Source organism: Talpa europaea (genome assembly GCF_964194135.1).
Source record: "Talpa europaea genome assembly, chromosome: X".
In the NCBI taxonomy this organism is placed as follows: Eukaryota; Metazoa; Chordata; class Mammalia; order Eulipotyphla; family Talpidae; genus Talpa; species Talpa europaea.
The window spans coordinates 94,816,961-94,841,471 of NC_140081.1; the positions used below are offsets into that span (position 1 = coordinate 94,816,961).

Genomic DNA, 24,511 nt, shown 5'->3' on the forward strand with positions numbered 1-24,511 from the left:
GGAGAGCGGGCGTATCTGCAGCCCTCAGGGAGGGCCGGGGTCGTGGCCTCTGCGTCCCCTCAGGGCTCGGGCTCCCCCGCGCCTTGGCAGGGAGCTGGCCTCCTTCAGACATCTATTTCCCAGGGCCCCTCCTGCACTGACGCCGAGAAGTCTAGATTCTGGGGTGTTGAGGGTGGAGGGAGGAGGTGAAATTCCAGACTTTCATGCAGAAGTCATTTACCTGTAAAGCACATTTACAAATACCGCCCCCCGCATGCCCTCTTTTTCCATATTACATTTTTTCCCTCTGCAACCCAAGTCTCCTCCAGCTCTTTTTTCCATTCGCTGCGCCTCTTTCCTGCCGCCCAGTTGGCCTCCAGGAGGAAGCCCCCGGGAAGAGAGCATCATGGGCAGGCCACGGCTTTTTCTTAGCGGCTCCAGCCAGTGAGAGGGGCCTCAGGGGCTCCTGGGAGCTGTGCATTGAGTAGCAGACGAAGGGGCCCGGATGTGACCCAGCTGCTCGGCCTTCACTCTGGTGGGCCTCTGAAGGCCCCTTCCCCCTGGACCGGGGCCCAGACCTTCTGGATCTCAGGCACAGCCATGGTACCTGCTCTGTCCTCTCCCCAGAGGAAAGCAACCTGCCTGCCGCTTGCCCTTGCCAGCTGCTGAGGCCCTGGTGCAGGATGTCCTCATTCACGAGACCCGGCCACAGAAGCTGCTTCGAGAATTGGTACATTTGATCAGTTCAGCCCTTTTGGCTCCGCAAATCAGGTCGACCGACCGCCTGAGAGCTGCTGGCTTAGGTCTGCCTGTGCCCTCAGTTAGACAGTGGGCCTTGAGAAGGGCCCGGATAACGGTGCCCAAGCAGGTGGAGGTCGCACTCCCTGACTTTAGAGTCCCCAGCTGCCTCACACTCTACCATGTCTTGCCCGGGGCCTGGCGCCTTTAATCTGTGTCCAGCCCTTTCCCAGCCAGCCCTGTGAGGGCTGGTCCCCTCATCCTGCACCTCCCTCTGCAGCCTCCTGGGGGAGCTGCCCCCTCAGCCCCGACTCTCCCTACAGCAACAGGTCTTTGACCTCCAGGAGTATTACAGAAGGAGGACAGGGCGGGAAGGGAGACTGTGTGGTCCTACAATACATAGCGGGGCCTACCAAAGGCTGCGCCTTCCCATGTTCAGGGGCCTTCCTTGAGGCCCACCCCTCCCAGGGACACAGAGCGCCATCTTCAGTCCGAGAGGGGACTTGACCTGCCATGGGGTTGGAGAGAGATAGGTGAGTTGGCAGATTAGGGGCCCAGCTGGCTTCTCAGCTTCTGTTTCTGGTCAGGGGCTGCCAGGCCGGCCACAGGGAGTTGCTCTCCAAGGAAGGACAGGCTGGGTGAAGGCACTGGTTGGCTGCCCGTTGGGTGGCAGGAAGGTTCTCCAGCAGGCAGGCTTTGACTACCTTAGTGTCACTGTGCCTGGAGCTTGTGTGGGGCCTCTTAAGAGGCGCTTACTCACAAGGGGGTCACCCACAATGAAGCTCAAAGGCATTTGCCTGAAACAAAACTGGAGAGGATGTGGGTGCTGATTCTGGAAGGGGGCCTAAGGCACGGGACTCTCCTGGAACCCTCTCCCCGGAATTGGAGGGCATTCTTCGTCCAAGGGCAACTTTTACAGTGAGAATGAACAGGAACCCCACAGCACAGCAGACCCCCAAGCACCAGGGCAGGGTTTCCAGCGAGGCACACTGTCAAGCGAGGAAGGGCTGAGCAGGAGCAGGTAGGTACATTCGCTGCCACCCCACTCACTGCCACTGGCGGCCCTAGGTGGACTTGAGCTGCAAGGACCCCAGCAAGGGAAACTACGTGGGCTCTGGCAGCCCAGAACCTCAAGGTTACAGGGCCGAACTCAGCCTATATTGGTAGGCCCAAAGGGGCAGGCATGACAGCTGGGGTTCCCCTCACAGGCCTTGTTTTCCATGGTTTAGTCATCCATGCCCTTATCCAGTGGCGAGGAACTAAGGGCCTGTGGGAGACAGGAGTCTCCTTCCGCACTGTCCAGCCTTCTTTGCGGCCCCATGTGGCATCCAGGTGAAGGACAGGAACCAGCCGGTCTATGCATCTTAGCAACCAGCTGCTCGGAGACACGGGACTGTCATCGCAAACTCGCCCCTCCTGACCCACAGGGGAACACAGAGGTTTCTGCTGAAATAATGAGGCTTCTGCTGAATCCATGTTTGGGGGCTCTGCCTGTATTGGGGTTCCCTAGCTCAGAGCCACGTGAAAACACTCGTGGGTGGAGAGTTACTAAAAAGTGACCCGAGGTTGGCTCAGCAGCTACCTCCTGCACGGGCACCCCAAGGTCTCGATGGTTTCACGCAAACATCACTTGCCACATCTGTGTCTGTCACTGGGCTTGCGGCACGGCCGGTGCTCTGGGCTGTAACTGTCAGCCTGTCCCGCCGCCTCCTCACTCCACTCCTGAGCCACACCTGAGGGGACCATCTAGACCTTGCCAGGGGCTGTGGTTTCAGGGGGCAGACCTGGATGCACTCCCCGCCAGCCTTGGGCTGGACCGGCCCGCGATGGTGCCCTATGAGCATGCAGGGAAACGCAGCTTCTGGGCACAGGAGTCACCACTCAGCTCTGGGAAGAAGCCCTGCCCCGGCTCTTCTGCCCACAGCATGCCCTCTCCTGCTTGCTCACGGTGGCCAGCGGCCAGCACACACCACCCACACCTTCAAACACGCTCCGACACCCATGCCCTCTGGCCGGGGCTCCTTCCCCCTGAAGGCCGGGCGTAAAGGTGTGTGTTATTCGTCCTCCCTCCTGGTTTACCTTGGAGGTCCTTGCCTGGCATCCGACACGCTCCCCGGACCCCTGCCACCCAGGGTGGGATGAAGGTAGTCACCCAGCCCCTCTTTCCTTTCACTTGTCACAAAGGCCCCTGTTGGAGGCCTGAGGGCGCTCACGGGCCCAGCTCCCTGGCTGCCCCTCCATGCCCCGGTCGCCTGGAAGAAGCCAGTCCGTCCCCGCTGTGTGGGGAGCCAGCAAGGGCTTCTCCATCCTGGGGTGGCCTGCTTGGTGGGGGCAGCAGAGTCAGAGTGAGCGCCCCAGAATGGTGCTCTGTGCCACCCCAGGCCATCTGTGCCCGAGTTGGACGCCATACCTGCCTCCTGCCAGCTAGTGAGAAATGAAGGCTCGGTTAGCCTCCCGGCCTGAGGCTCAAGGCCAGTCAGTGAGCTGGTAGCTGGAAGGGCAGAGACACAGAGGTCTCCTTGGCAAACCAGGTGTACACTGTGGGGAGTCAAGCAGGGTGGCGACTGTACGAAAGTTCCTCTGAGCCAGTCCCTGTGGGGTGACAGGGCACCCCATCCCCCTGCCGCTCCTCTGTCCACCTCTGCCTCCTCACAGGGCAGTCAAGCGTTTGCATGCCGTCTGCCTCTCTGGCCGGCTCCCTCCCGCCGCTGACCTGCCTGTATGGGCTCCTGCCTCCACAGGAAGATGGGCTCCCTGCACCCCACACTGGCTTTGGGCTTCTCTCTATCCAGTCAGGGCCAAGGGTCCCTTCCCCTGTGCATTGCCGGGCAGCCTAGAAAGGAAGGTGTGAGGGGGTGTCCCTTTGGCATTGGGAGGCCAAGGGCAGCTGGGAGGGACTGTCCCCCCTTGCCCTCACCCCGCCCTGCAGGGACACCCCCCCCCCCGCCGCTGCCTGCCCCTACAGCCCTCTGCAGGCTAATGGAAGAGGTAGGAGGCAGTGAGGGCTAAGAGTGTGGGTGGGTGCCCGCCTGCTGCGCTGGGAGAGGCTGGCATGGGGCGAGTGCCACTGCCGTCAAGACCATGCCAAGAGAGTGTTCGGGGGTCTACCCCCAGGGGTGGCTGGTGAGGAAGGCCAGGTCCCTGCAGGGCTGCAGGGCAGTTCCTAAAGCAGCAGCGGACTTCCCCCAGCATGGGAGCGGGGGTCACGGCCCTGCAAGGTGGTACAGAGTGGGGCACTGGCAGAATCACACCTGCCTGGGCCACCGGGCAGCTAAGCACACCCACAAGTACCAAGACATCATGGGATGGAAAAGAACTGGCACCTAATTCCAGGGGACAGCACATGCACTGGCTTGGGGTGTCCTGTGGAGAAGGCCCGGCGAGCACGTCCGCAGGCTTGGGGGCTGAGCACCACCTCACAGATTCGAAGACCGAGTCCAGAGCATCGGACAGAAGCACAGGCACGTGGGGCTGCGTAGGGCCTGCCAGCAGAGACAGCAGCAGAGGTCCCCCTTCTTGGTGGGCTGAGCAGGAGACACGGTGCCTCACTGCCAGCAGCTTCTCGAGATTTCCATTTGCATCTGAGTCTCAGGGGCCCACTGGGCAGGAGGGAGACAGACGTGTGGGATGCAGAAAGGTCCAGGTCGGGCTGCTGGGTCGGAACTGCCCTCCTCAGGGGATCTGTGGTCTGGGGCTTGGACCAGGCTGACCACGGCCCTGAGTCCCTTCCCTCCAGCAGGTGCAGGTCAGCTGCTGGGACCCGTGCCACCGGTGCTGGCAGCAGGTGCTCGAGGGAGCCCTCCACATACCGTGTGCGGGGCCCACAGGGGTGCCAGGTGGGGGACGAGGCTCCTATTCCCACGGCCCGGGTCACCCTGGAGGTGTGGCCCGGGGCGCCCACCCGTTTCGCCCCGGGGAGGCGGGACTTAGGCCCAAGGTCCCCCGCTGTGCCTCCAGCCTCAGGGAACGGCCTGGGCGTGGGCGGAGGGCGAGTCCTCAGCTGAGCCGGGGCCACGGCGACGGCATCCGGTCCCTGTCATGGTGCCCCCCGCGCTTTGCGTGGCCGTGGAAGCCTGCCCGCCGGTCGTCACTGCGGCCGCTGCCACCACCTCTGGAGGTCAGGCCCAAATGTGCCGCCGCCCGCCAACCCTCCCACCCGGAGCGTGCAAGGGAAGAGGGCGAGTCTGCTGGAGAAGGCTGTGGGCACCTGCTTTCCAGGGTATGGCAGGCCTCGAGGCCCAGGTGTACCCTGCGCCTTGGGGTGTCCCTGCCTGGGAAGGGACAGAATTCCTCGGGGGTGAGGCTACTGCATTGGTGCGCCCCTCACTCAGTGTTCCAAGGCACTGCTCAGCTGGCACCAGTTCTTCAGGCCCAATGTTAACTGTCCAAGCAGCTCCAGCCGCGGTGGCGTGTGAGCCACGCAGCCGAGTCTTCACCCGCTGAGCAGCGCACCGGCTCGAGGAGCGGGTTCTGGCGCGCCCTTCCGCTTGTCTCTTTCCCTTTGCGCTTGTTTGCAAATATGTTTTCAAGTGAGTGGCACCATCCCACACGCTGTATGTTACACCCTGCCTCTTCCTTAGTGATACACAGAAGCCAGGACTGGGAGACATTATCACCGGATGGGAGGGGCAGGGCCGTTCTGGGTTGGAGCTGGGCCCACACAAGGGCACAGGATTGCCCGACAGGGACACCTTCCAGGGACACTGAGGCGCACGCTCTGTTTGCAGCAGAGCGTGGACGTGGGGGAGGCTGCTGAGGAAAGCAGCTGCATCAGGGCCTGGGGGTGCCGGGGGAGCAGACGCAGCCGAGCGAGGGGCAGGCTATTGCGGGCCAGGGGCCCTCGGGGCTGGTGCATGTTGGCGAATGAGGCAGATGGACCAGGGAGGAGGTCGGAGGTGGGCATCCTGGGGGTGGGGATGTGAAATGGAGGGAAAAGCCAGCTCTCCAGCCAGGGTATGGATTCAAACCTCTGCCCATCGCCTACAGCTTTGGCTGGGCCTCCCTAAAAGCTGCCCCGCTGTTCATTCCCATGGGAAGGCTCTACTTTCTGATTCTTTCAGCTTTGTTATTCTGAAATGAAGCCTGCCCCCGCCTTTGCCCAGAGAGCCGAGGTCTTAGCTGTGAAATAGGGACCCCACCACGGCTCTGCCCCCCTTGCTGTGGGCATGTCCTTGCACCTTTGGCCCAAGAGTGCCCGTGCCCCTCTGCCCGTCGTACTGTGCGTGTGTGAGTCTGTCCTGATTTTTCAAGTGGCCTGTATGATTCTGATTTGGGGAAAACTTTCCAGGCAATGTTGGGAACAGGTCTGTCCGGGGGCACTGGGAACGCCCCGCAGGAACCCTAAAAAGCAGTGCGAGGAGGTTGCCGTTCGAGGCCAGAGGCTCACAGTCAGCCAGGAGCCGGGCAGACCAGGGTCTCAAGCAGCGACACTGCCTGCGCACCCCGCCCAAGTGGAGGTGCTCCGGGGCTGCCGGGATGCGCCAGCGAGGTCTGTGTGGTCTGGGGGTCCTGTGCAGTGAGCCCCACTCACTGGAATTCTAATGTGGCCACCTTGGGCGGGGCTGGGCACATGGATTCCCACGCGACGTGATGAGGTGCCGTTCCTGGCACGCCGCAGGCTCCGGCCTCCTGGGCGGCCCGCGCAGTGCCGTTTATGGGCACTCCAGCTCTTGCTGATGTGGCAAATTTGGTTTTCTCTTGGCCCACTGCCCTGCTGGTTTCAGTGAGCCCCTGACCTCCACGGAAACATGTCCAGGCCTTGCCAGCTGGCAGGCCCCAGAGGATCCCTAAGGGTAGCAGCCCCTTTAAAAGGGAGGCTGCTCTGCCTCGGGAGTGCGTGGCTGCTGGGGGCCTGCTCCCCGGTATGCCCGCTGGCCCGAGACTCCAGCCCCTCGCTCGAAGCCCACGGGGCCAGCTGTGCTGGTCAAGGCTGGCTGCTCACAGCCCCTCCTGGGTGTTCAGCCTTCCTGGGGCTGTGGGGGGCCTCAGAGCCTACTGCGACCACCCCTCCCTGAGCACAGGACGGCAGAGCCTGACTTGAGGTCAGAGAGCAGGAGGGAGGAGGAGAGTGGGTGAGAGGAGAGAGCCGGGCACCAGGCGGCATGAGCCTAGAGGTCACGACGCCTCCTGCTTCCCAGACACTGTGACAAGCCCTCACCACACCCACCCTTGCCTGGCGCCCAAGGGTCAGTAACAGTTGACAGCAAAGCCCCAGGGCTTTCCTCAGCAGAGATGGAGCCAGGCCCTGAACCACCAGGACTGCTTGCCCAGGGCCGTGAGCCAACCAATTGGGGACCACCGACAGGTCCCTCTCCCAGCCAGGACAGTTGCTGTCCTGTGCCCTTCACCATGCCTGGTGGCACTGGGCACTGGCAGAATATTGGTGTGTTCTGGCCCCGCAGCCATCTTGAAAGGTAGACTTTTTAAAACTCCCTTTTTACAAACAAGGAAATGGAGGTGGCCCGAGAGGTAAGTGCCCAGGGTCTACCAGACGGGTCTAAGGAGTGGAGCTGCACCCCCCCATCTGGCAGCCCCGAAGGCTGTGCACGTCCATCCCTCAAGTCCCCAGGCTTCCCCAGGGATCCTGCCACCGTGACACTCCCTGATGCCACCGTCTCCCCGTACCTGCCATCTGGCCACCAGGGCGCTCTAGGAGGGTTCTCCCAGAGGCAGAACAAGCCCTGCTCCCCAGGTCCACAGACAGGTGGGTGTGTCGCCCGGCCATGGCCGATCAGCAAGTACACCACCCTTGGCCGGTGCCCATAGTCCAGGACTCCGCCAGCTCCTGCTGCCCGATGCCCAAAGGACAGCCTGGGTATGCCAGGGACCGCATGGTGACCGCAAGCTGTGACAGGCATGAGGTGAAAGTCGTGTGCTGGCCTTTGCCCCCAGGTGCCCTGTGGAATCCAGTGAGACGGGAGGCACGGAGCAGACGCCATGAGTATCTCAGCCCTGGGGAGCAGCGGCAAAGGTGAGGCCTGCGCTCCCTGTGTCCCGGGCTCCGAGTTCCAGGCCGGGCCTCTCAGGGTCGGCAGGCGCAGTGACGGGACATAGCCGGAGGGCCGGAAGGGGGCCCCGGGGTCGTGGGCTGGGCTCCCCTCCGACTGTGCCCGCCCGGCTCGCACCAGGGAAGGCGCTCCTGCCTGGCGAGGAGGAGCGCAATAACGTCCTCAAGCAGATGAAGGTGCGGACCACGCTGAAGGGGGACAAGAGCTGGATCACCAAGCAGGATGAATCGGAGGGGCGCACCCTGTAAGCACAGGCGGCGGGGGAGCCGGCAGGGACCGGGAGGGGTCGTGATCCGCCGGGCCTGCCCAAACCCAGCCCCGTGCCCTGCGGACGGGCTTCCTCCCTTCGGAGCCGGGCGCGTGGCCACCACAGACCGCGCGGGCTGGGGCGTGGGAAAGCAGTGGGCCGAGACTCTGCTGGCGGAAGTCACAGGGCGGATGGTGGGCCGGGAAGGGGCGCGGGTGCAGTGGCAGTGGTGGGCCAGCTGGCCTGGGACTCCAGCCGCGGCACCTTGGGGCCCAGGCGGCTCTCAGGTGGCTGATGGCAGGGAGCCTGGAAGCCACTCTTGGGGCCCCTCTTTCCCCAGAGAGCTGCCCCCTGCCCGGTCTCGTGCCACATCCTTCTCATCAACTGCGGAGGTCTTGAAGGCCAGGTAAGAGGTGGTGTCCAGATGGCTGCTGGCCGTGCCCATTTGCAGTCCTGGGGGCCAGGGAGGAAACCCCAGCTGAGAAGTGAGGCATTTGAAATGCACAGGAGCGGCCTTTTCTCTGCCCTCTCGTTGCGCAACCTTGGGACCGGCTGCCCCCCCCCCCTCCGCTGGGCTTCCAGGGCTCCAGGTGTCAACAGGATGGAAATCATCCTGAGACCCCCTGCAGAGAGCGAGCCGTGCCCCTGACATGCTTTTGGCACTCACACATAACCCTGATGGCTGGGGGCACTTGGCAGTCACATGTGCTCCAACCGTCTCCCCAATTCAGGGTGACATGTTTCGATAGTTGGCCTAAGGGAACAGCCTGTCCACTTTCTGTCCCGAGGCCTTTTACGTAGCAGTGACTCGGTGTTCTGAACTGTGGACATCCAGGGGGAACTGGCAGGTTGGCAGGGGCCCGAGGGTGGTTCAAAGATAGTCTACATGCTGGGTGCTTGTGCTCACTGGAAACGCAGCTCCTATCCTGGGCTTCGGTTTGCGGGATACTTGGAAAGCGTGCCCTGAGGTGCTGTGGCTTGGGGCCCAAAGCAGGGGAGCCCTGAGGCCTACAGGAGACTGGCTCTCGGGGGCCGGGGCCACGGTCTCACCTCCCTGACACTTGTGCGGCTAAACGGGTAATGAGCTTTCTTTCTCAGCTCACCTTAGGGGCTGCCCCCAGTAAGGACAGGGTCTGGGCACAGGGAGCACTGGGGCTCTCTGTTGCCCTTCCCTGCCCCCACCACACACAGGGTCCCCTTTAACCTGCCCCACGGGTCCAACTCCAAGCCTCCTGCTCCTGGATGGATGCCCATCTGCCGAGTCCTTCGCTCCTGCCTCAAGCTCAGAATTGACAGGCCTGGCTGGCCACCCTGCACTGTCAGCTCCTGGCTCCCCACTCAAGTGTTTTGAACCCCCTTAGTGGCTCCCAAGCATGGGACACCCAGCCCATGGAGCCAAATATTCTATAGCCGATGCCCAAGCCCTGGCCATACCCTCTGGTGCTCACTTCCATTAAGACTTGTGAGACAGGTAGCCTGGGCCTGGAGGAGGGGCGCCCCCAGAGGAGTAAGAAGTGAGGGGCAGCGGGGCTCATCTGGCCCGTATCTGGGCACTGCCTATGAGTCCTCGTGAGACTTCCCGGAGGAGGCCATGCTGGGGTCAGGCCAGGGGGCCTGGCCTCTGCCTGCCAAGGTCTCCAGCTCAGGCCTCTGACAACAGCAGGGCGCGGGCTGTGCAAGCCCTGAGAGCTCTTCTAGGGGAGGGGGTTCCGGAGGCCAGGAGAGCCAGACCAGGGCGAGGGCCTGCCTTCTTGGCGCTGGCTTTGAGCCAGGCTGGGTGGCTGGGAGAGTCAGGCAGACACTGCAGGCCTCGGGTTCCTTCCTTCTGACCTCTGTGGAACATGCACCAGCACGTGCTTTGCTGTCACGGGGGAGCCGCCCCCAGCGAGGCCTCCCCTCACACCATCCCTTCCTTTGGCAGGCCTCCGAGTGCCAGGGCCCCCACTGGCTACATCATCCGGTAGGTGACCCCAGGCCCCTGCCCGCCCCCCCCCCGTGCCCTCCAGCTTCTCCTGGGTGCTTACTTGCTTCTTCGGGGCTCTCTTTCAGGGGAGTGTTCACAAAGCCCATAGACAGCTCATCGCAGCCCCAGCAGCACCTCCCCAAGGCCAATGGAGCTCCAAAGAGGTGTGTCTATGGCATGCAAAGCTGCAGGGAAGCGTGCGGGCCTGGGCCAACCATATGGCTGAGAGCACACCCTGTGTCGGGGCCCTGGGGGTCAGTGCAGGGGTGACAAGAAGATTTGGGTCGGGGTTGACGCCCACAGGTGGGGGCATGGGCTGGCTTCAGGCACTCTGGGAGTCCCAGGGCCACTCACAGTGATTATGCTGGCGGCTGGGAGGGACCTGTGCCCTGCTGTGAGTTTCAGTCCAGCCTCCTCCAGTCTGAACCTGGGGCGCTGTCAGACAGCGGGGGACAAGGGGTTGGGTCTGCCTGTGAGGGGAGGTCAAAGACATTCTGGGTATCAGGCGAGGTGGTGAGCAAGAGGAGAGGCTGTCCACTTGCCACGTGCCTGCTGGGCTTTGTAGTCAAGTCTGGAGGACCCAGGGTCCTTTGGGGCTGGGGCACACAAAGGGGGCCTGCAGAGGGAGGGGGCACATGCAAACTTGTTCCCCCTGCAGTACCACAGGTCTGGTGAGAGCAGCTCCCGCTGGGCCTCCTCGCCTCTCCTCCTCTGGCTACAAGATGACCACGGAGGACTACAAGAAGCTGTGAGTACACCCCCCCACACTCAGCGCCACTCTCGCCAAGGCCGCTCAGCACTGCTGGCCCTTGCCTCTGAGCTGGGCCTGCCTCGGAGGGCTGGTCTGGCAGCTGACAGCTCCTGCCGGCCACCACTGCAGCCCGGAGCCCAGCAGAGGGCGACAGCCCTGACGGTGGGACAGCTGTGCTCTCTCTGATCGGAGGGAAGCTGGTAGAAGGGGCTGGCCGGTCTGGAGACAGCATCGCGGGCCATGGTGGCGAGGGTGCTGGCTGGCTCTGCTTCCTGGGCATGCCTCTGCACCTGTGTGGGCTGGGCTCTCAATGTGGGTTGAGGGGTGGGGGACACTGATGACGCTAAGCGTGCCACTGGCCCTGGCAGCCTACCAGCTGTGGGCATTTGTGCTGATCTGTGTTCCTTTCTGGATAGCAATCCCTAACATTCTCTGGGGCTCCCCTTGTGGCCCTCCTGCATGTCGGGGCGGGGGGGATCTGCACAGAGGCGGCTGAGTCCCAGGGCCTCTCATCTTTCTATTGTGTATTCCTCTTCCCTTTTGTCCAGTGACGCGGAGCAGCCAGGGAGTCTTTGTGGAGAAGGCTAAAGATTTGAGCTGGGTGTTGGAGGCAGTTAGGGTTGGCACAGCGAGAGGAAGTGACTTGAGTGGCAATACTGATGTCGTTTTTGGAGTTAGTGCAGGGTCCTTGGGTTCCCTCTGGGAAAGGTGTCTGTCCCCAGAGCTGCCCTTTCAGCGGCACGCGGCGAGTTTCCCGGCGAGTTTCTCCACGAGACAGAGATGGTCGTTATATTTAAAGGGCAGGCTTATTAGGGAAAGGGATGGAAGAGTAAAAGACACTTGCATGGACACAAGCGGGCAGGAAGGGCTGCCCCGAAAGGGACCGGTTGCTGAGAGAGGCCTGCGTGGTTGCAGGCGGGGGCCTTGAGGAGAGCGGCCTCCGCTGAGGGAGGTCAGTGAGGAAAAGCCCCAGCAGGTGCAGGTCACAGGCAGGCAGGAGGCTGCTGCCCTGCAGGACAGCAGCTGCCCCGTTGTGAGGGCTGCGTTAGGTTTTATCCTCTTCAGGGAGGCGCATCTTGGTGGGTGGATGGTCTGTGCCCCTGACACTCCCTGCAGCAGGCTGATAGTTTCTGGGTGTGGCGCCTCCTGATCTGGGGTTGTTGCCTCAGGGTCTTGGTTTCTACAACTGGGTTAATGGGTTACGCCAACCCCTTCTACCCCCACCTCCTTGTGTGAGTCAGGTTCTTGGTCTTGTATCTCCTTTCCTCCATCATGCCCAGCATGCGTGTGGCTCTTGTTTTTGGAAGTCAGGAAGCAGGCTGCTGAGGGAGGCAGCCTGTGGCGGGTCGGCACCCTCAAGTCCCCCCCACTCCTTCTCCCAGGGCACCCTACAACATCCGACGCAGCTCATCATCAGGGGACCCTGAGGAGGAGGAGGTGCCCTTCTCCTCTGATGAGCAGAAGCGCAGGTAACAATGCCCGCACGGCGAGGGCCCAGGTCTCTCAGACAGCGCAAGGCGGACAGGGCCTGTGAGTGGTGGTGTCCTGCAGTCCCAGAGCCTCCCGCTCAGCGCCGGGCCAGCTCCGGGGACCCTCCCGTGCAGCTTCCATGGGGCAGCAGCTAGGTAATGAGGGTGTGGGGAAGCCCCACTTGTGCACAGAGGGGCGCTGCCTCTGCACTTTGTAGCAGTTTGTTAAAAGGGCCCTGAACACATTTTGGGACCAAAATGCACAGTGCCTGGGAGGAGCGCTCAGAGTGAGGTTGGGCGGGGCCTGAGTGCCAGGCTCCAGAGGTCCCAGTGCCCTTGCCCCAAAGCGAGGCCTAAATGTTTGGGCAGCAGCTTGGCTGGAGCCCTCCCCCCCGGGGGCTGGGCCTGCCTTCAGTCTCTCCTGCTGGCCGCGCTGCAGCTCGAACACAGAAATACCCCCTCGCTCAAGGCGCTGGCTCAGGGGCAAGCCCGAGGGCAGTGTCCACAGCCGGTGGCTCCGGCCCAAAGGGAGTGGGGGAGAAGCCAGGCACTCGGGAGCCAGGCTGCCGGGCATTGACTGCTCACTCTGCCACTGGTGACATTGTCTTGGCCAAGTCGTGAAGCTCCCCGTGCCGCAGTTTCCTCACCTGTAACTGGTGGGTGAGCGGTTGGAGGGCTCTGTGAGCCAGGATGCACGGGCAGCATATCCAGGCTTCTGTGACTAGTCCTCAGAGCAGGCACGCGTCTGCCTTCTTCCGCTTGCCCCTGGGGCCTGAGCCAGGCTGAGCGCCTGGGCCGGCTGGCAGAGCGGTCCCACCGTACGCCCATGCCGCCCCAGGTCCGAGGCCGCAAGCAGCGTGCTGAGGAAGACGGCTGCGCGGGAGCACTCCTACGTCCTGTCGGCGGCCAAGAAGAGCTCAGGGTGAGTTGCAGTGCAGGACATGCCACCTTCTGCCTGGCATCCTCCCCTTCTGCCTGCCAAGGAGTAGGTTCAGAGGGCCCTCCAGGCTGGACCTTCTGGGTTTCTCAGATGCACTTTCTGGAAAACGAAGATCTGGCTCTGCCATCAGGGCCAGGAACAAGAGAGAGTCTGTGGCGCTGCCCACATGTCACCTTCTGTCTCTTTTCCAGCAGCCTTTCCCAGGAGCCGCAGGCGCCATTCATCGCCAAGAGGCAAGTGTCCCTGGGAGGCCTCAACAGCCTGCTGCCGCCCACTGGGAAGGGCTCCTGTTGGCAGGGGTGGAGTGGGGCCCTGGGGAGAAGGGTGTGGGATGGGGGTGCTGTCCCTGAGCAGGGGCTGATGTGGGGCTGGCACCTTCTGTCTCACAACCAGGCAAGCTCCTGGGTGACCATGATGGTACACGAGGCCCCGACAGCCAATGTTGTGTAGTCGGGAGCCTGACTTTGAGAACACAGTTTATGGCCAGAAACTTCCACTTGCCCATGGCTAACAGGACTAGGCCACTGCCCTGAGGTAGAGCCCTGAGTTCCCAAAGGCCTCTGGGTTTTGAAGCGGAAGTAGTGACAGGAATCTGAAGTTGTTCCCTGGCCCTCCCTCCCAACCTAGCAGGCACGGGCTGTACAGTGTCCTGGAAGAGGGTCACTGGCCTAGGATCCAGACACTTGTCATTGGGAGCCCTTGCCTGGCCAGGCTCTTGGAGGTGACCATGACATTGGAGACAAAGGGTGAATGATCAGGACATGAGGATACTCTGGTTGGGGGAGGAGGGAGGTGTCACCATTAGGTGAGACAGGAGATCTGGAGGAGGAAACTACTTGGAAAAGGCAAGGAAGAAAGAGGTGAAGTTAGATTTCAGGAACATTCCATTGTGTGGGCAGCGAAGCCTCCATGACGAGGCATCAGTGAGCCCAGTACTGAAAAACGAGAAGGCGCGGCCTGCCAAGGAGGTTCAGCGAGGTCTCACATGCGCAGTTATCTGCTCTCCCCCCGTGCTGCCAGCACCCACTGTTACCTTCCTGGTCCCGCCTCTGGGCTTTGCACCGGCTGGGCCCTCTGCCTGGAACCCGTGGCAGGCCGGGGCCTTCTTGTTTTTCAGCCATGCTGTCCCGGGTTCTGCTTCCGTCCAGAGGCTCTGGGGCAGAATCTGCCCGGGCCTGTCTCAACATCTGGTGTTACCAGCAAGCTTGGTGTGGACATGCGGCTCCAGCACCCCCCGCCCCCACCCCGTGGCCTTTCCTCAGTGTGTCTCCATCCCGCATCCTCCTTCTTGTCAGACACCGCTTAGTGCCCCCAGGGGCCCTCCCCTCACCTCTGTACCTGCACGGATCCTGTTTGCAAACGGGCTCACAGGCACGGGGCCCAAGGGCCAGGAATTTGGGGAGACCCCTTCAACCCAGGATGCTGTCCTAACCAAACTGTAGTCACTGAGCCCCTACCCTGGGTCACAGGCAGGGAGCAACCTTCAGGCAGCTAAGCAGGCTGAGGGTGCCCTGGGGCATGTTTTTCTTCTTACCCAAAGGGTCGAGGTGTTGGATGAGGATGGGCCTTCTGAGAAGAAGCAGGACCCACCCACTGTGACGACATCCAGCCCTGGCTCGAGCAGGTAATCGCCTGCTCATCTCTGCCCCGGGCGGGGACCGCTAGCTCTGCTGCCTGCCACTCACTCGCTGTGAGCCTCTGCGGGGTCCGAGTCCCCAGGCCCTGTGACAGGCGGGGCGCAGCAGTCAGGAAAGCCTGTCTGGCTGGATGTTGTGGAGCTGAAAGGAGCAAAACGGCCTGGCTTTGGGGAGAGAGCACCTCACCCTTGTCTGCTCGGTGCTCATCTGTGGCATCTCAACCCTTGTGCCGCTGAGCCCAGTGGTGGCCGACACAGAAAAGGTGCCCGCCGTGCAGTATGGCGGGCCTGCCCCCGGGGCGTGGGTCCTGCTGTTCACAGGCTAGTTTGGGGCTCTCCCATCTGTTGGCCCAATTCACCGCGCCAAGGCTGTTCTCCAGTGCGGGGAGGGAGGCTCCATGCCCGTGCCGCTCACAGCTGCCTTCTTCGCCAGTGTGGACGGAGGCAGAGCCAAGGTGTCTCGGGCGATTTGGATTGAGCGCGTGCCGAGTCTGCCCAGCCCCTCCGGGAGCCGGGAGCCCAGGTGGGTGCTGTGAGCTGGCTCCAGGGGAGGGACTGGCAACTGGGAGATGGGGCAGCAGTGGCCCGATTTGCCCTGATTTCTGAGCCCTGAGTGTCTGGGCAGGTGGCAGTGCTCTCGTGTGTGGGCGAAGAGCCAATGACACCCCCTTGTACTCTGCACCGAACCAAGCTCGTGCCAGTGACCAGGACCGGGAGCTTTGTGGGAATCCAGGGCTGCTGAGAGCCGTCCCCCCCGCCCCCCCACCGGGCACGTTGGAAGATTCCAAGGCCAGAGGGACAGCACGTTTGTCCCTACAGGTCACTTTCAGGGGCCCCGGGGACTGCTCCGCTCTCCTCAAGCCACTGCCAGCTCTCATTGCTCTCCCCAACTCAACTGTTTGTGGCCACGTGGCCTTGGGCCTCAGGGCCACCTGCTCTGTGCCAGGAGGGCGACAGGACCACCCACGAGCATAGACCACCCCGGACTGCTGGGCTGGGCCGGAGGCGCCTGGGCAGGAGGCCACAAGGTTCTCTCCTCTTATGCCCTCCCTCTCTTGATTCTTGTCGTCTGCGCTCCTGTCCGGAGGCCGTCTGAAGGGACGGACAGATTTGCACGTCCTTCGCCAGGGCGGATGGGTGGGACTCGGTCAGCAGGAGGGTCTCGGGTTAGAGTGCTGGAACCGCCGCTGCAGACACCTCAAACTGGGGGGCTCAAGGGACAGAAAGGGATGGACACACAGACCTGAAGGCTTCCAAGGTGAAGGCGGGGCTGGCTCCCGCTGAGGAGTCCTGGCCTGGGGCCCTGTGTCCTGGCGTGGCCATCCTCTGCGCCACATGCCCCCTTCCTGCCCTCTGGTAACGACACCGGCTGTTGTCCGGCTTCCCCCTTCCCCACTGTGACCCCATTTGAGCTAATGACCTCAGCAGTGCCCCATTTCCAGAGAAGGTCTCCTTTTCAGGGCCTGGGGGTTAGGCCTTCAATGTAACAATTCTGGAGGGGCCCAATCCAGCCCAGAACAGTGGACAGTTCTCACTTTTTTCCTGATTTCTCTTTCGGAAAAAAAGAAAAAGCAAGGAATGGTTTCCTAAGCTTTTTAAAAAGAGAAGATAGGACAGGAGTTAGATTGTGCTGTATTATGGATTTGAGAGGCATTTGAACATTTGTTCCAGAAGATTCCTTTGGATGTTTAATATCCATCATCTGGCTGTCACGGCAAGGTAGCCCACCTCTGAACTCCCGTCTTTCGGCAGCTCCTCCCGCCCCCAGGCCTGGATGCTGCCCCGACATGACCTTGGTCAAGCTTCCCCAGCGGTGCCTGTGTGCTGTCCCTCCCAGGCTGCCTGGCAAAGTAGCTGGGGGCCGTGAGAAAGAGCACAGCTCTGGCACAAGGCAAAGCTTGGCCTTGTCCTATAGGTGCTGGCTGTGTGACTTTCAGTCCCTGTACTGCACTGTGCCTCAGTTTCCCCATGTGTAAAATAAGGAGCAGTGATACCTCCTGAATGGTCCCCACGACTAAATGGGATAATGTGGGTTTGGTCCTGCGGGCAGTGCCTGGTGCCCGTCCCTTTGTGAGAAGCCGGGGCAGGGCCCGTCTCCACAGGCAGAAGAAGGAGCCACCTGCTGGCCTCGGAGGGAAATGTGACCCTCCACCCACCCCCACACCCCCAAGCCCCAAGCAGGATGAGGTCTGTACTCTCTGGCAGAGGCCACCCTCACTGTGGTTCCCACCGTGGGGACCGCGCTGGCTGAGCACCAGCGGCCTGGCCGAGCAGAGGACTTCAGGCTGCAGTGGGGCTGTTTGGGCTCGAGTCTGGGAAGTGGGGTATTGGGGTGGGGGCTGCAAGGGAGAGGCCAGTAGGCCCCTGTAAGAGTTTCCTGGGGCTCCCATAGCCAAGACACCAGAAACTGGGGGGTTAGAACAACAGTAACTCTGGAGGCCAGAGTCCCACGTCACAGTGCAGACAGGGCTGTGTGCCCTGCGACCACGGCACGCAGAGAATGTTCCGGTCGGCTGTTGCCAGCCATCGGCATTGCTTGCCTTGTAGATATATCACTTGGGTGTCTGCCTCTGTCTTCACCGGACTTCTCCCTGTCCTGTGTGTCTGTGTCCAAAATCCCCTCTTCTCCTAAGAATGCTCGTCAGATCGGAGCAGGGCCGCCCCCGTTGCAGTGCGTCCCCACTCTCTGGCGCCATGTGCTTACTCAGGGCAGAGCAGGGCACCCAGTGGCCAGGGAGCCCACACTGCAGTCACCACCACCCACCACCGCGGGGTGGGAGCATCAGAGCTCCCAGCTGCTGTGGGCACAGCCCCCCAGCTTTCCCATGGTGCGATGCCCTGTCCCTGGCCGCCCCTTCCACTTCCTTCTGCCTGTTTCCATCCTCCAGGTCCCAGGCAGGTCGTGGCAGGGACGGAGATGGGCAGCCAGTGGCCTGGCCTTCGTGGGCTCTTGGCCTCCGTTGAAGTGAAACACCCCAGGCCCTTCCGGAGCAGGGCCTGTGTGCCTTCGTGCTGGCCTTTGGGTGCCTCACGCTCTTGGGACCCCTGGCGCCTTTCTGAAGAGCCAGCCTGATGGGGTCAATCTCCTCACCCCGCTTCAAGCCTATCTCATATCTTTGTTTTGCCATACCAGACCTGGTGCTGGCACTTGAGACCTCTGCCCACCTCCCACCAGCTGCCCTGCACCAGGCTGAGTCTGCACAAAGCTTTTCAGCTGCCCTTGGGGTGGGATCTGTGAAGGGCTGCAGCTCAGCTGTCGGTGCTCAGGCCACTCTGGCCCTGCCACCTCCTCTCCCACCTGCTCTAGCAGCAGCCCGGTGTCCAGGGGCAACTGAAGGAGGGACTGCATGACTGTGCTGAGGCCTCTCTCTGTGTGGGGGTGGTGGCTTTGATGAAGGATGCTGCAAAGCAGGGGGCTCTAGAGTCTCTCCAGCCCCGGGCCATCAGCACACCCCAAGACTACTGGGGGCCAGGCCTGCTGTGTGGCCTCTGGAGACATGGGGCTCTGAGCATGGAGCTCTCAGAGGGCCCTTGAGTGCGGACAGGGTCTGCTCCTCGAGGGGCTCTGGCCCTGGGCACCTGGTCACCCGCCTTCCTCCGCTGAGTCCCCGACGCCCCCATCCCACCAGCTCTTAGGCCCAACCTGGGCTGTCAGTTTCCTGGGCACGTTGAGCCCATGCCCACTGGCTGACAATAGCCACTTTGGCGCGCCATTGGGGCCACGGGCTGGCTGAGCCCCTCAAGGGGTCACCAGCAGCGCAGCAGCAGCCACAGGCAGGGGCGCCGGGGCTGGGCACTGGCCACTTCCACTCAGAAGGCCTCCGGCTGTGGCCAAAGCCAACGGGGCTCTGGGCGGGAGACTGGGGAAGGCCTCTGGTGCTCCCTCTCCCGGGCCTCAGCTCCAGGCCAAAGAGGAGACAAGAGCAAAAGAAAGGCGCTGGGTGCAGGTCCAGTGTCCTGAAGAGACTGGGGAGGGGGACGCTTCTCTCATCAGCTGCTCTGGCTCTCTCCTTTGGCGACAGCACAAGAGGTGAGGAGATTGTCCGCCTGCAGATCGTGACGCCTGGGGCGGGGCTCCGCCTGCTGGCCCCAGACCCGGGGGCAATGAGGTATGGGGCGCTGCCGCCTTCCGGGCTCCTCCCACGCCATGCTGGGGGTGGGGGCTGCGGGCCAGGATGCCGGGGCTGCTGTGTAAGGGACGTGGTGTGCATGGGCTCTCTGCTCCCATGTCACCTGTCATTCAGTGCCTCTTAGGGGGCAACCCTTGGTCTGTGGGAGGCCAGGAGGGCCCTGGGGACCCAGTGGGGACCGCCCCCTGGCCAGAGTAGCTGACCGTCTGCCTGGCTGGGGAGGCCGCGGCGCGCACAGGAGCTGTGTGGGCCCAGCCCGTCTGAGCCCTGAGGCGGACCGGCCAGCCGTGCCGGGTGGGGGCCCTGGGTGCGCTGCGTGCCCCTTCCCTGCCCGTGTGAGGGGCCGCCAGGGCCGGGGCCGGGCCTCGGGACCCACCTCCACAGCTCAGGATGACCCCGTGCCCCCTGCGGAGGAGGGAGAGGGAGGGCTAGGGCCACCGCCGGCAGGGGGCTTGGCAGGCCCGGCTCCTGACCGGGAGTGGGTAGCAGACAACCAGGAACAGGGAAGATTAGGGGCGCTGTGAGCTGGGCCCAAGGGAAACTGCGGCACAGGCAAGGCGAGATGTGCGCAGGGAAGGCCGCTGCTGAACGCCTGCTTCCCTGCGCCCTGTGTCAGGGCTAAGGCAGCAGTGAGGTGCCCAGCCTGGGGCTCACCCTCATGAAGCTCGGCCTGTGAGGTCATCTCAGGGCAGCGGAAGCTCCCAGCAGCGCCTCTCCCCACGATGGTGGGCGTGGTTAGGGAAGGCTTCCCGGAGGAAGTGGTGGTGAACATGAGTCCTGAGGGATTGCTAGGTCCCTTAACTCTCCTGGGCTCCTCCCTCTCTACCTCCAAGTGGGTGGTGAGTCCTGTTCACCGTGTTTTTCGAGGGTCCTGCCCCTTCTGCCCTCCCCCAGGTGTGGGCTGCACCTGTGTCCTCCCTCCCCCACGTCTCTGCCCAGCGACTTTTTAAAAAGGCAAAAGTAGTCATGTCAGCCCCCCCCCCCATACACACACACACAGGGGAAGCCCTGCAGTGGGGTTCCTCGTTGAGTCTCTGAATTTGCTGCCTTGCCTGGCCAGGCTCTGCCCCTGGATCCTTCCCTGTAGCTCCACTCCTGGGCCTCCGCGGCCGCCGCAGGCTGCAGCCTCTGCTGGGCTACCCTTTCCCTTCGCATTTTTCAGTCCATCGTGAAAATCTCCGCACCAGGGCTCCTGCCTCCCTCTGTCTAAGGCAGCATCTAGAGGCTTCCCCGCTCAGCTCCACCAGAGGATCTTGCACAGAGGTCACAGTTGTCCACTCTGAGATTGCTCCTCCCCACATATTCTGAGCACCTGGGGGGCCAGGGCTGTGGTCAAGTGTTTCCTACACTCCCTTTGGGCCCCAAGGCCTGGCCCACAACTGTGCTGTGCAGGAGCATTTCTTGGCATGATTGAGAATCATCCAGTGTGACACTGTCTTTCATGAGGCAACATTGGAAGCTGCTTCATCGGTTCCGTGAAGGTGACCAGTCTCTGAGAAACGTGGGTGATCTGAAGAAGGTCCCCACCGTGTCCTCTGCCTCTGGAGCCCATAAGGCCTCTGCCACTGCGACCCTGAGAGCGCGCCCTCCCACCTTCCAGCGGGAGAAGCCAGTTGGGGAGGAGAGGCGGGGAAGCTCCAATTCACCAAGCCCTGGCCTGCCCGCCCCGACGGCCCAGCAGGTGTCCCCATACAGACTGTGCCTGCGGCCACACGTGCCCATGGGTAAGCGCCTCGCTCAAGGTCACAGATCCAGGACTCCCTGCCAGCCGGCCTGCCTCCCCCCTGCACCTTTTGCTCATAAGTCACTGCACTGTGATGGCGTCACTGGGCATGGGGTTCTCCCTGACGAGTCAGATAATAACAGCGGGTTTTTGAGAAGAAAAATCAGCTTTACTGCAAATTGATGGGCTAAGAGGTAGGAGGAAGACTCAAACCTGCCTCGCTGATTAAGAAAGGGAATGAGGTTCTATAGCTTTGGGGGACCAGCATTGACAACAAAGAAGTTACATCTTGTTGGCTAAGGAGTGGGTTAGGGCAAAAAAAAAAAAATACAGACTTGACTAAAGTTCGCTGGCCACAGCGCTTCAGCCGTGAGGGAGCATGAAGAGGCTTTGCTGCAGGCAAAAGCACTTTGAGACATCTGTGGGGGGAGGGGGTGCTCTCCCCTCTGGGTAGACTCCCACCCCATTACATTTGCTCTAATGATGGAAGTGGCTCCCCTGGGCGGGACCCCATGGCGCTACCTGATGACCCCACAGCGAACAGCGAGATCGGAGTAGGCAGGGGTGGTCCTGCGCCTCGCTGCCGGGCAGGTCACTCGGGTGCTCTGTGTGTCGCTTTACTCCTCTGGCAGGTGGGCAGGGCCAGCAGTGCCCAATTTCTGGGGTTGATGTGGGCAGTTGGTCCAAGTCCCACCTGCATGCCCGTGGGGGCAGTTACTGCAGCCCCAAATGCCGGCTGCCTCCAAGGAGCTCAACGCCTGATACTGCAGGGCTGGCAGCTCCTCAGCATGTCATCACTGACAGTTCCTGCAGCCTGAGGGTCGGACCCTGGCATGCAGGTGGCTGTGGGTTAGTGGGTATCTCCTTCCTTCATAGGTCTCCCCCGGGCCCCAAAGACCAGGAAGTTTCCAGTCCCAGAGAGCCCACGAGAGACTCGGCTGGCGAGGAGGCCTTCAAGGTCATGGGCCCAGACTCTGCAAGGTAACTCACTGCAGGACACAGATCCTGCCAGGTCCCCAGGCCAGGGTCAGTGGTGGAGCTGGGACCAGGACTGCCCTGCCCCATGTGTCCCGTGGGTAGTGCGGGTCTCCGATGAATAACGACTATTGCAAGAATGAAGGGAGGCACGCCCGAGGCCTCGAGGGCCCTGCCCAGATCCCTCACACGGCCAGCTGCAGAAGAGGACAGAAGGCAGGCCAGGCGGGGCCCCTCCCACCCCAGCCCTTGGCCCAGCTTCGCTGTCCTGCCCATGCTGGCAGCTTGGGGGAGTCAGGGAGCAACAGATGCTTGGGGGAGTCTGGGAGCAACAGATGCGTGGGTCCCGGCAGAGCACCTGGCAGGATGACTGGTGGACTTGGGGAGACGGGCAAGGCGGGCCACTTTCTCAGGTGAATTTGGGAGTGCTGAGGTCCTACCTGTCCCCAAGTGCTTCCACATTAAATGGGGGGCATTCTAGGGAATGAAAGCAGATAGCCAGAGAGGAGCAGCAAAGCTGGTGCATGCAGCCAGCCACAGGCCTGCTGCCAACCCCCCCTGCCAGCCCCTGCCGCCAGCCCCACCGCCCTCCAGCAGTCTGTCCGGGGGAGTCCCAAGGAGGACCCCTGCTTCCCCAGGTCCACCAGGTGCGCAGCTGGGCGGTGGCGACGCTGTGATTGGATGCGGCTGTGTGCCCGCAGGGGTGCTCAGCGCCTGGGCCACACTGCCCTGGGCGCCAGGCTGCTGTGCGCTGAGTAGCCACGCGAGCAGTGCCTCACGAAGCCCCTGCATCTGTCGGGTGCAGCCCCCTCTCCGGGGGGGGGGGGCGGACACGCAGGCCCGAGGTCCCGAACCCACCTGGGCTTGACTTCTTCCCACAGGCTGTGCTTAGCGGAGGGCCCCGTCCCTCTCCCGGATGATGAGGCCATGCACGGTGCCGACTCTCAGCCCTGCAAGCCTGGACCAGAGGTCGCCAGGTAAGTGGAGCGGGGACAACTGCCCAGTGAACCTTTGTGTTTCACCTTCAACTCCTGCACCCCAGGATCCCTCTTGAGCATCTCAGCTCCATGTCACTGTCACATCAGGCGATCACAACCGAACAGGGAAGGCTGGGAGGTCCCTGACCTGGAGCTAGAGCCTCCCACCAGAGGCAGTGGAGGGGAGGGGGCCCAGATAGCCCAGCACCAACTCCCAGGGGCCCACTGAGGTGGCAGAGGGGAGGGTATTGGAGACTGAGTGTGGGAGGAGAGCCTGTTACCAGGTCCCTGGACTCCCTCCTCTGGGGACCACAGCCCGCCGGACCACAGCAGAGGGGGCAGTGACTCGAGGGCCTCGAAGGTGTGATGGGGGGGGCTTCAGGCTTCCGCTCTTTCTCTGCAGCCCACCAGTGGGCATGGCCATTTTACTGGGTGTGGGTGCAACATTAGGGAGGAATGATCTCTCTGGACTCCCACAGAACCTTGGGGGGCAGAGGTCAGGCAAGGGCACAGGAACCCAAAACCCAGAGGAGAGTTCCCCAGGGGCTGCAACTCAACAAGGGCAGTGCTTGGGAAGACCACAGCGGGGTTCGCAGGATGCTACCACATAAATGGTGGGTCAGAGAGCAGCCTTCATTGATGGTGCCCCCTCTTCTCTGTGAGAAAGCAGCTGGGCCACTGGGCTCCTTCGGTCTGAGGCCTCAGTAGGCCTGTGTGCTTCTTCCCTTAGCTCTGGTGCCACCTTGGCCTCTGCCATCCTGACTGACAGGAAGAGCGACAGCCTAGCAGACCTGGAGGAAGCAAAGGCAGATCAGAAGGGGTAAGGCATCAGCCGGCGGTGCTGAGCTTCTGGAGTAGAGAGAGGTGGCCCAGGGTACATTAGCCTTTGGCTAGAAGGTGAAGCCAGCAGGACCCATGACCTGGCCTGAGCATGTAGTGAGGCTGAAGCCTCAGCTGAGACTCCGGGGCCCCAGAGCTTTCCACTACACCTTGTTACCTCCAGCAAGGAAGTACTCCATAATGAGTCACCCACTCTATCAGTCACTGACTACTCTGATGGCACCTGTCCTGTACTGGAAGCTGGAGCACACAGACAGATCAGACGAAGCTGATGGGGAGCAACCCTGGTCCAGACTGGAATAATACATCAGGCTAGAGCACGGGAGTGGGGGTGGGCAGGAGGGCTTCATGGGGGAGGTGACTTTTGAGCCAAATTTTGAAAGGTAAATAGGAGTTCTCCAAGCAAAAGGAATGGAATATACACAGGAGCCCAAAGAACCTGATGTTTTCTAGGCATAATAAAGATCTGTGCAGGGCTGGTGCTCAGGGAATGCTGGAACAGGAGCCTTGTCTAAGTAGGAAGGTGCTGACTGGCCTTTCATAGCAGAAATTGTGAATGATCACAGTAGCACTTAGCATATTCCAAAGCACATTGTGGCTGGAGTCTAGCTGGTGAAGAGCTGGAACAGGCCTTGTTAAGCCATGATAAAGAGGTTGGATCTTACTTCACATTTTAAGGTAAAGAGGAGGTCTGATTTAGGTATTTAAAAGGTGGGTTCAGTTTTGTACTTTCACACCACACTGCAGTTACTTTTTTACATTTGTCATCCCACTTAAACTAAGCTGTTGGAGGGCAGGGTGGACAATGACTCACTAACTTATGTGACCCTATTTTGTGACTTTGTTTCAAATTTCATTGAATTAACAAAGCAGTAAGAGACATCCATAGTGTGCTCGGCTAAGTGCTTTACAATCTTCCCTACAATCTTTCCAACAATCTTCCCTGTGAAATCCATGATGGGAAACTAAAGTTAAGTGATTTGTCCAAGGTCTTACAAGTGCCATAACTGAGGCCCAAGGCAGAAAGCTCTAAGAATAACCTCAAGACCCAGAAACAGCAATTAGTTGGTTAACGTGTGAAGCACTGTCTATACCATCTTATCCACTATTCCCCAAACCTGGGGAGGATCTGGCTT

General features: G+C 61.7%; 1 protein-coding gene across 1 annotated transcript in view; it reads left to right on the top strand.

Moving 5' to 3' along the window:
* Positions 1-7,653: 7,653 nt before the first annotated feature.
* Positions 7,654-24,511, top strand: part of ZNF185 (zinc finger protein 185 with LIM domain) — a gene marked incomplete at both ends in the record, with an annotated part of 33,256 nt that continues 16,398 nt past the window's right edge. Inside the window, 16 exons of the mRNA XM_084259056.1 lie at positions 7,654-7,687; positions 7,845-7,968; positions 8,312-8,377; positions 9,893-9,931; positions 10,021-10,098; positions 10,593-10,682; positions 12,068-12,154; positions 12,993-13,076; positions 13,286-13,331; positions 14,642-14,718; positions 15,164-15,253; positions 18,753-18,839; positions 21,460-21,564; positions 22,137-22,205; positions 22,440-22,535; positions 23,266-23,355. Of these exons, the coding sequence (XP_084115182.1) occupies positions 7,654-7,687; positions 7,845-7,968; positions 8,312-8,377; positions 9,893-9,931; positions 10,021-10,098; positions 10,593-10,682; positions 12,068-12,154; positions 12,993-13,076; positions 13,286-13,331; positions 14,642-14,718; positions 15,164-15,253; positions 18,753-18,839; positions 21,460-21,564; positions 22,137-22,205; positions 22,440-22,535; positions 23,266-23,355 (1,262 nt within the window). The remainder of the gene's footprint in view (positions 7,688-7,844; positions 7,969-8,311; positions 8,378-9,892; positions 9,932-10,020; positions 10,099-10,592; positions 10,683-12,067; positions 12,155-12,992; positions 13,077-13,285; positions 13,332-14,641; positions 14,719-15,163; positions 15,254-18,752; positions 18,840-21,459; positions 21,565-22,136; positions 22,206-22,439; positions 22,536-23,265; positions 23,356-24,511) is intronic.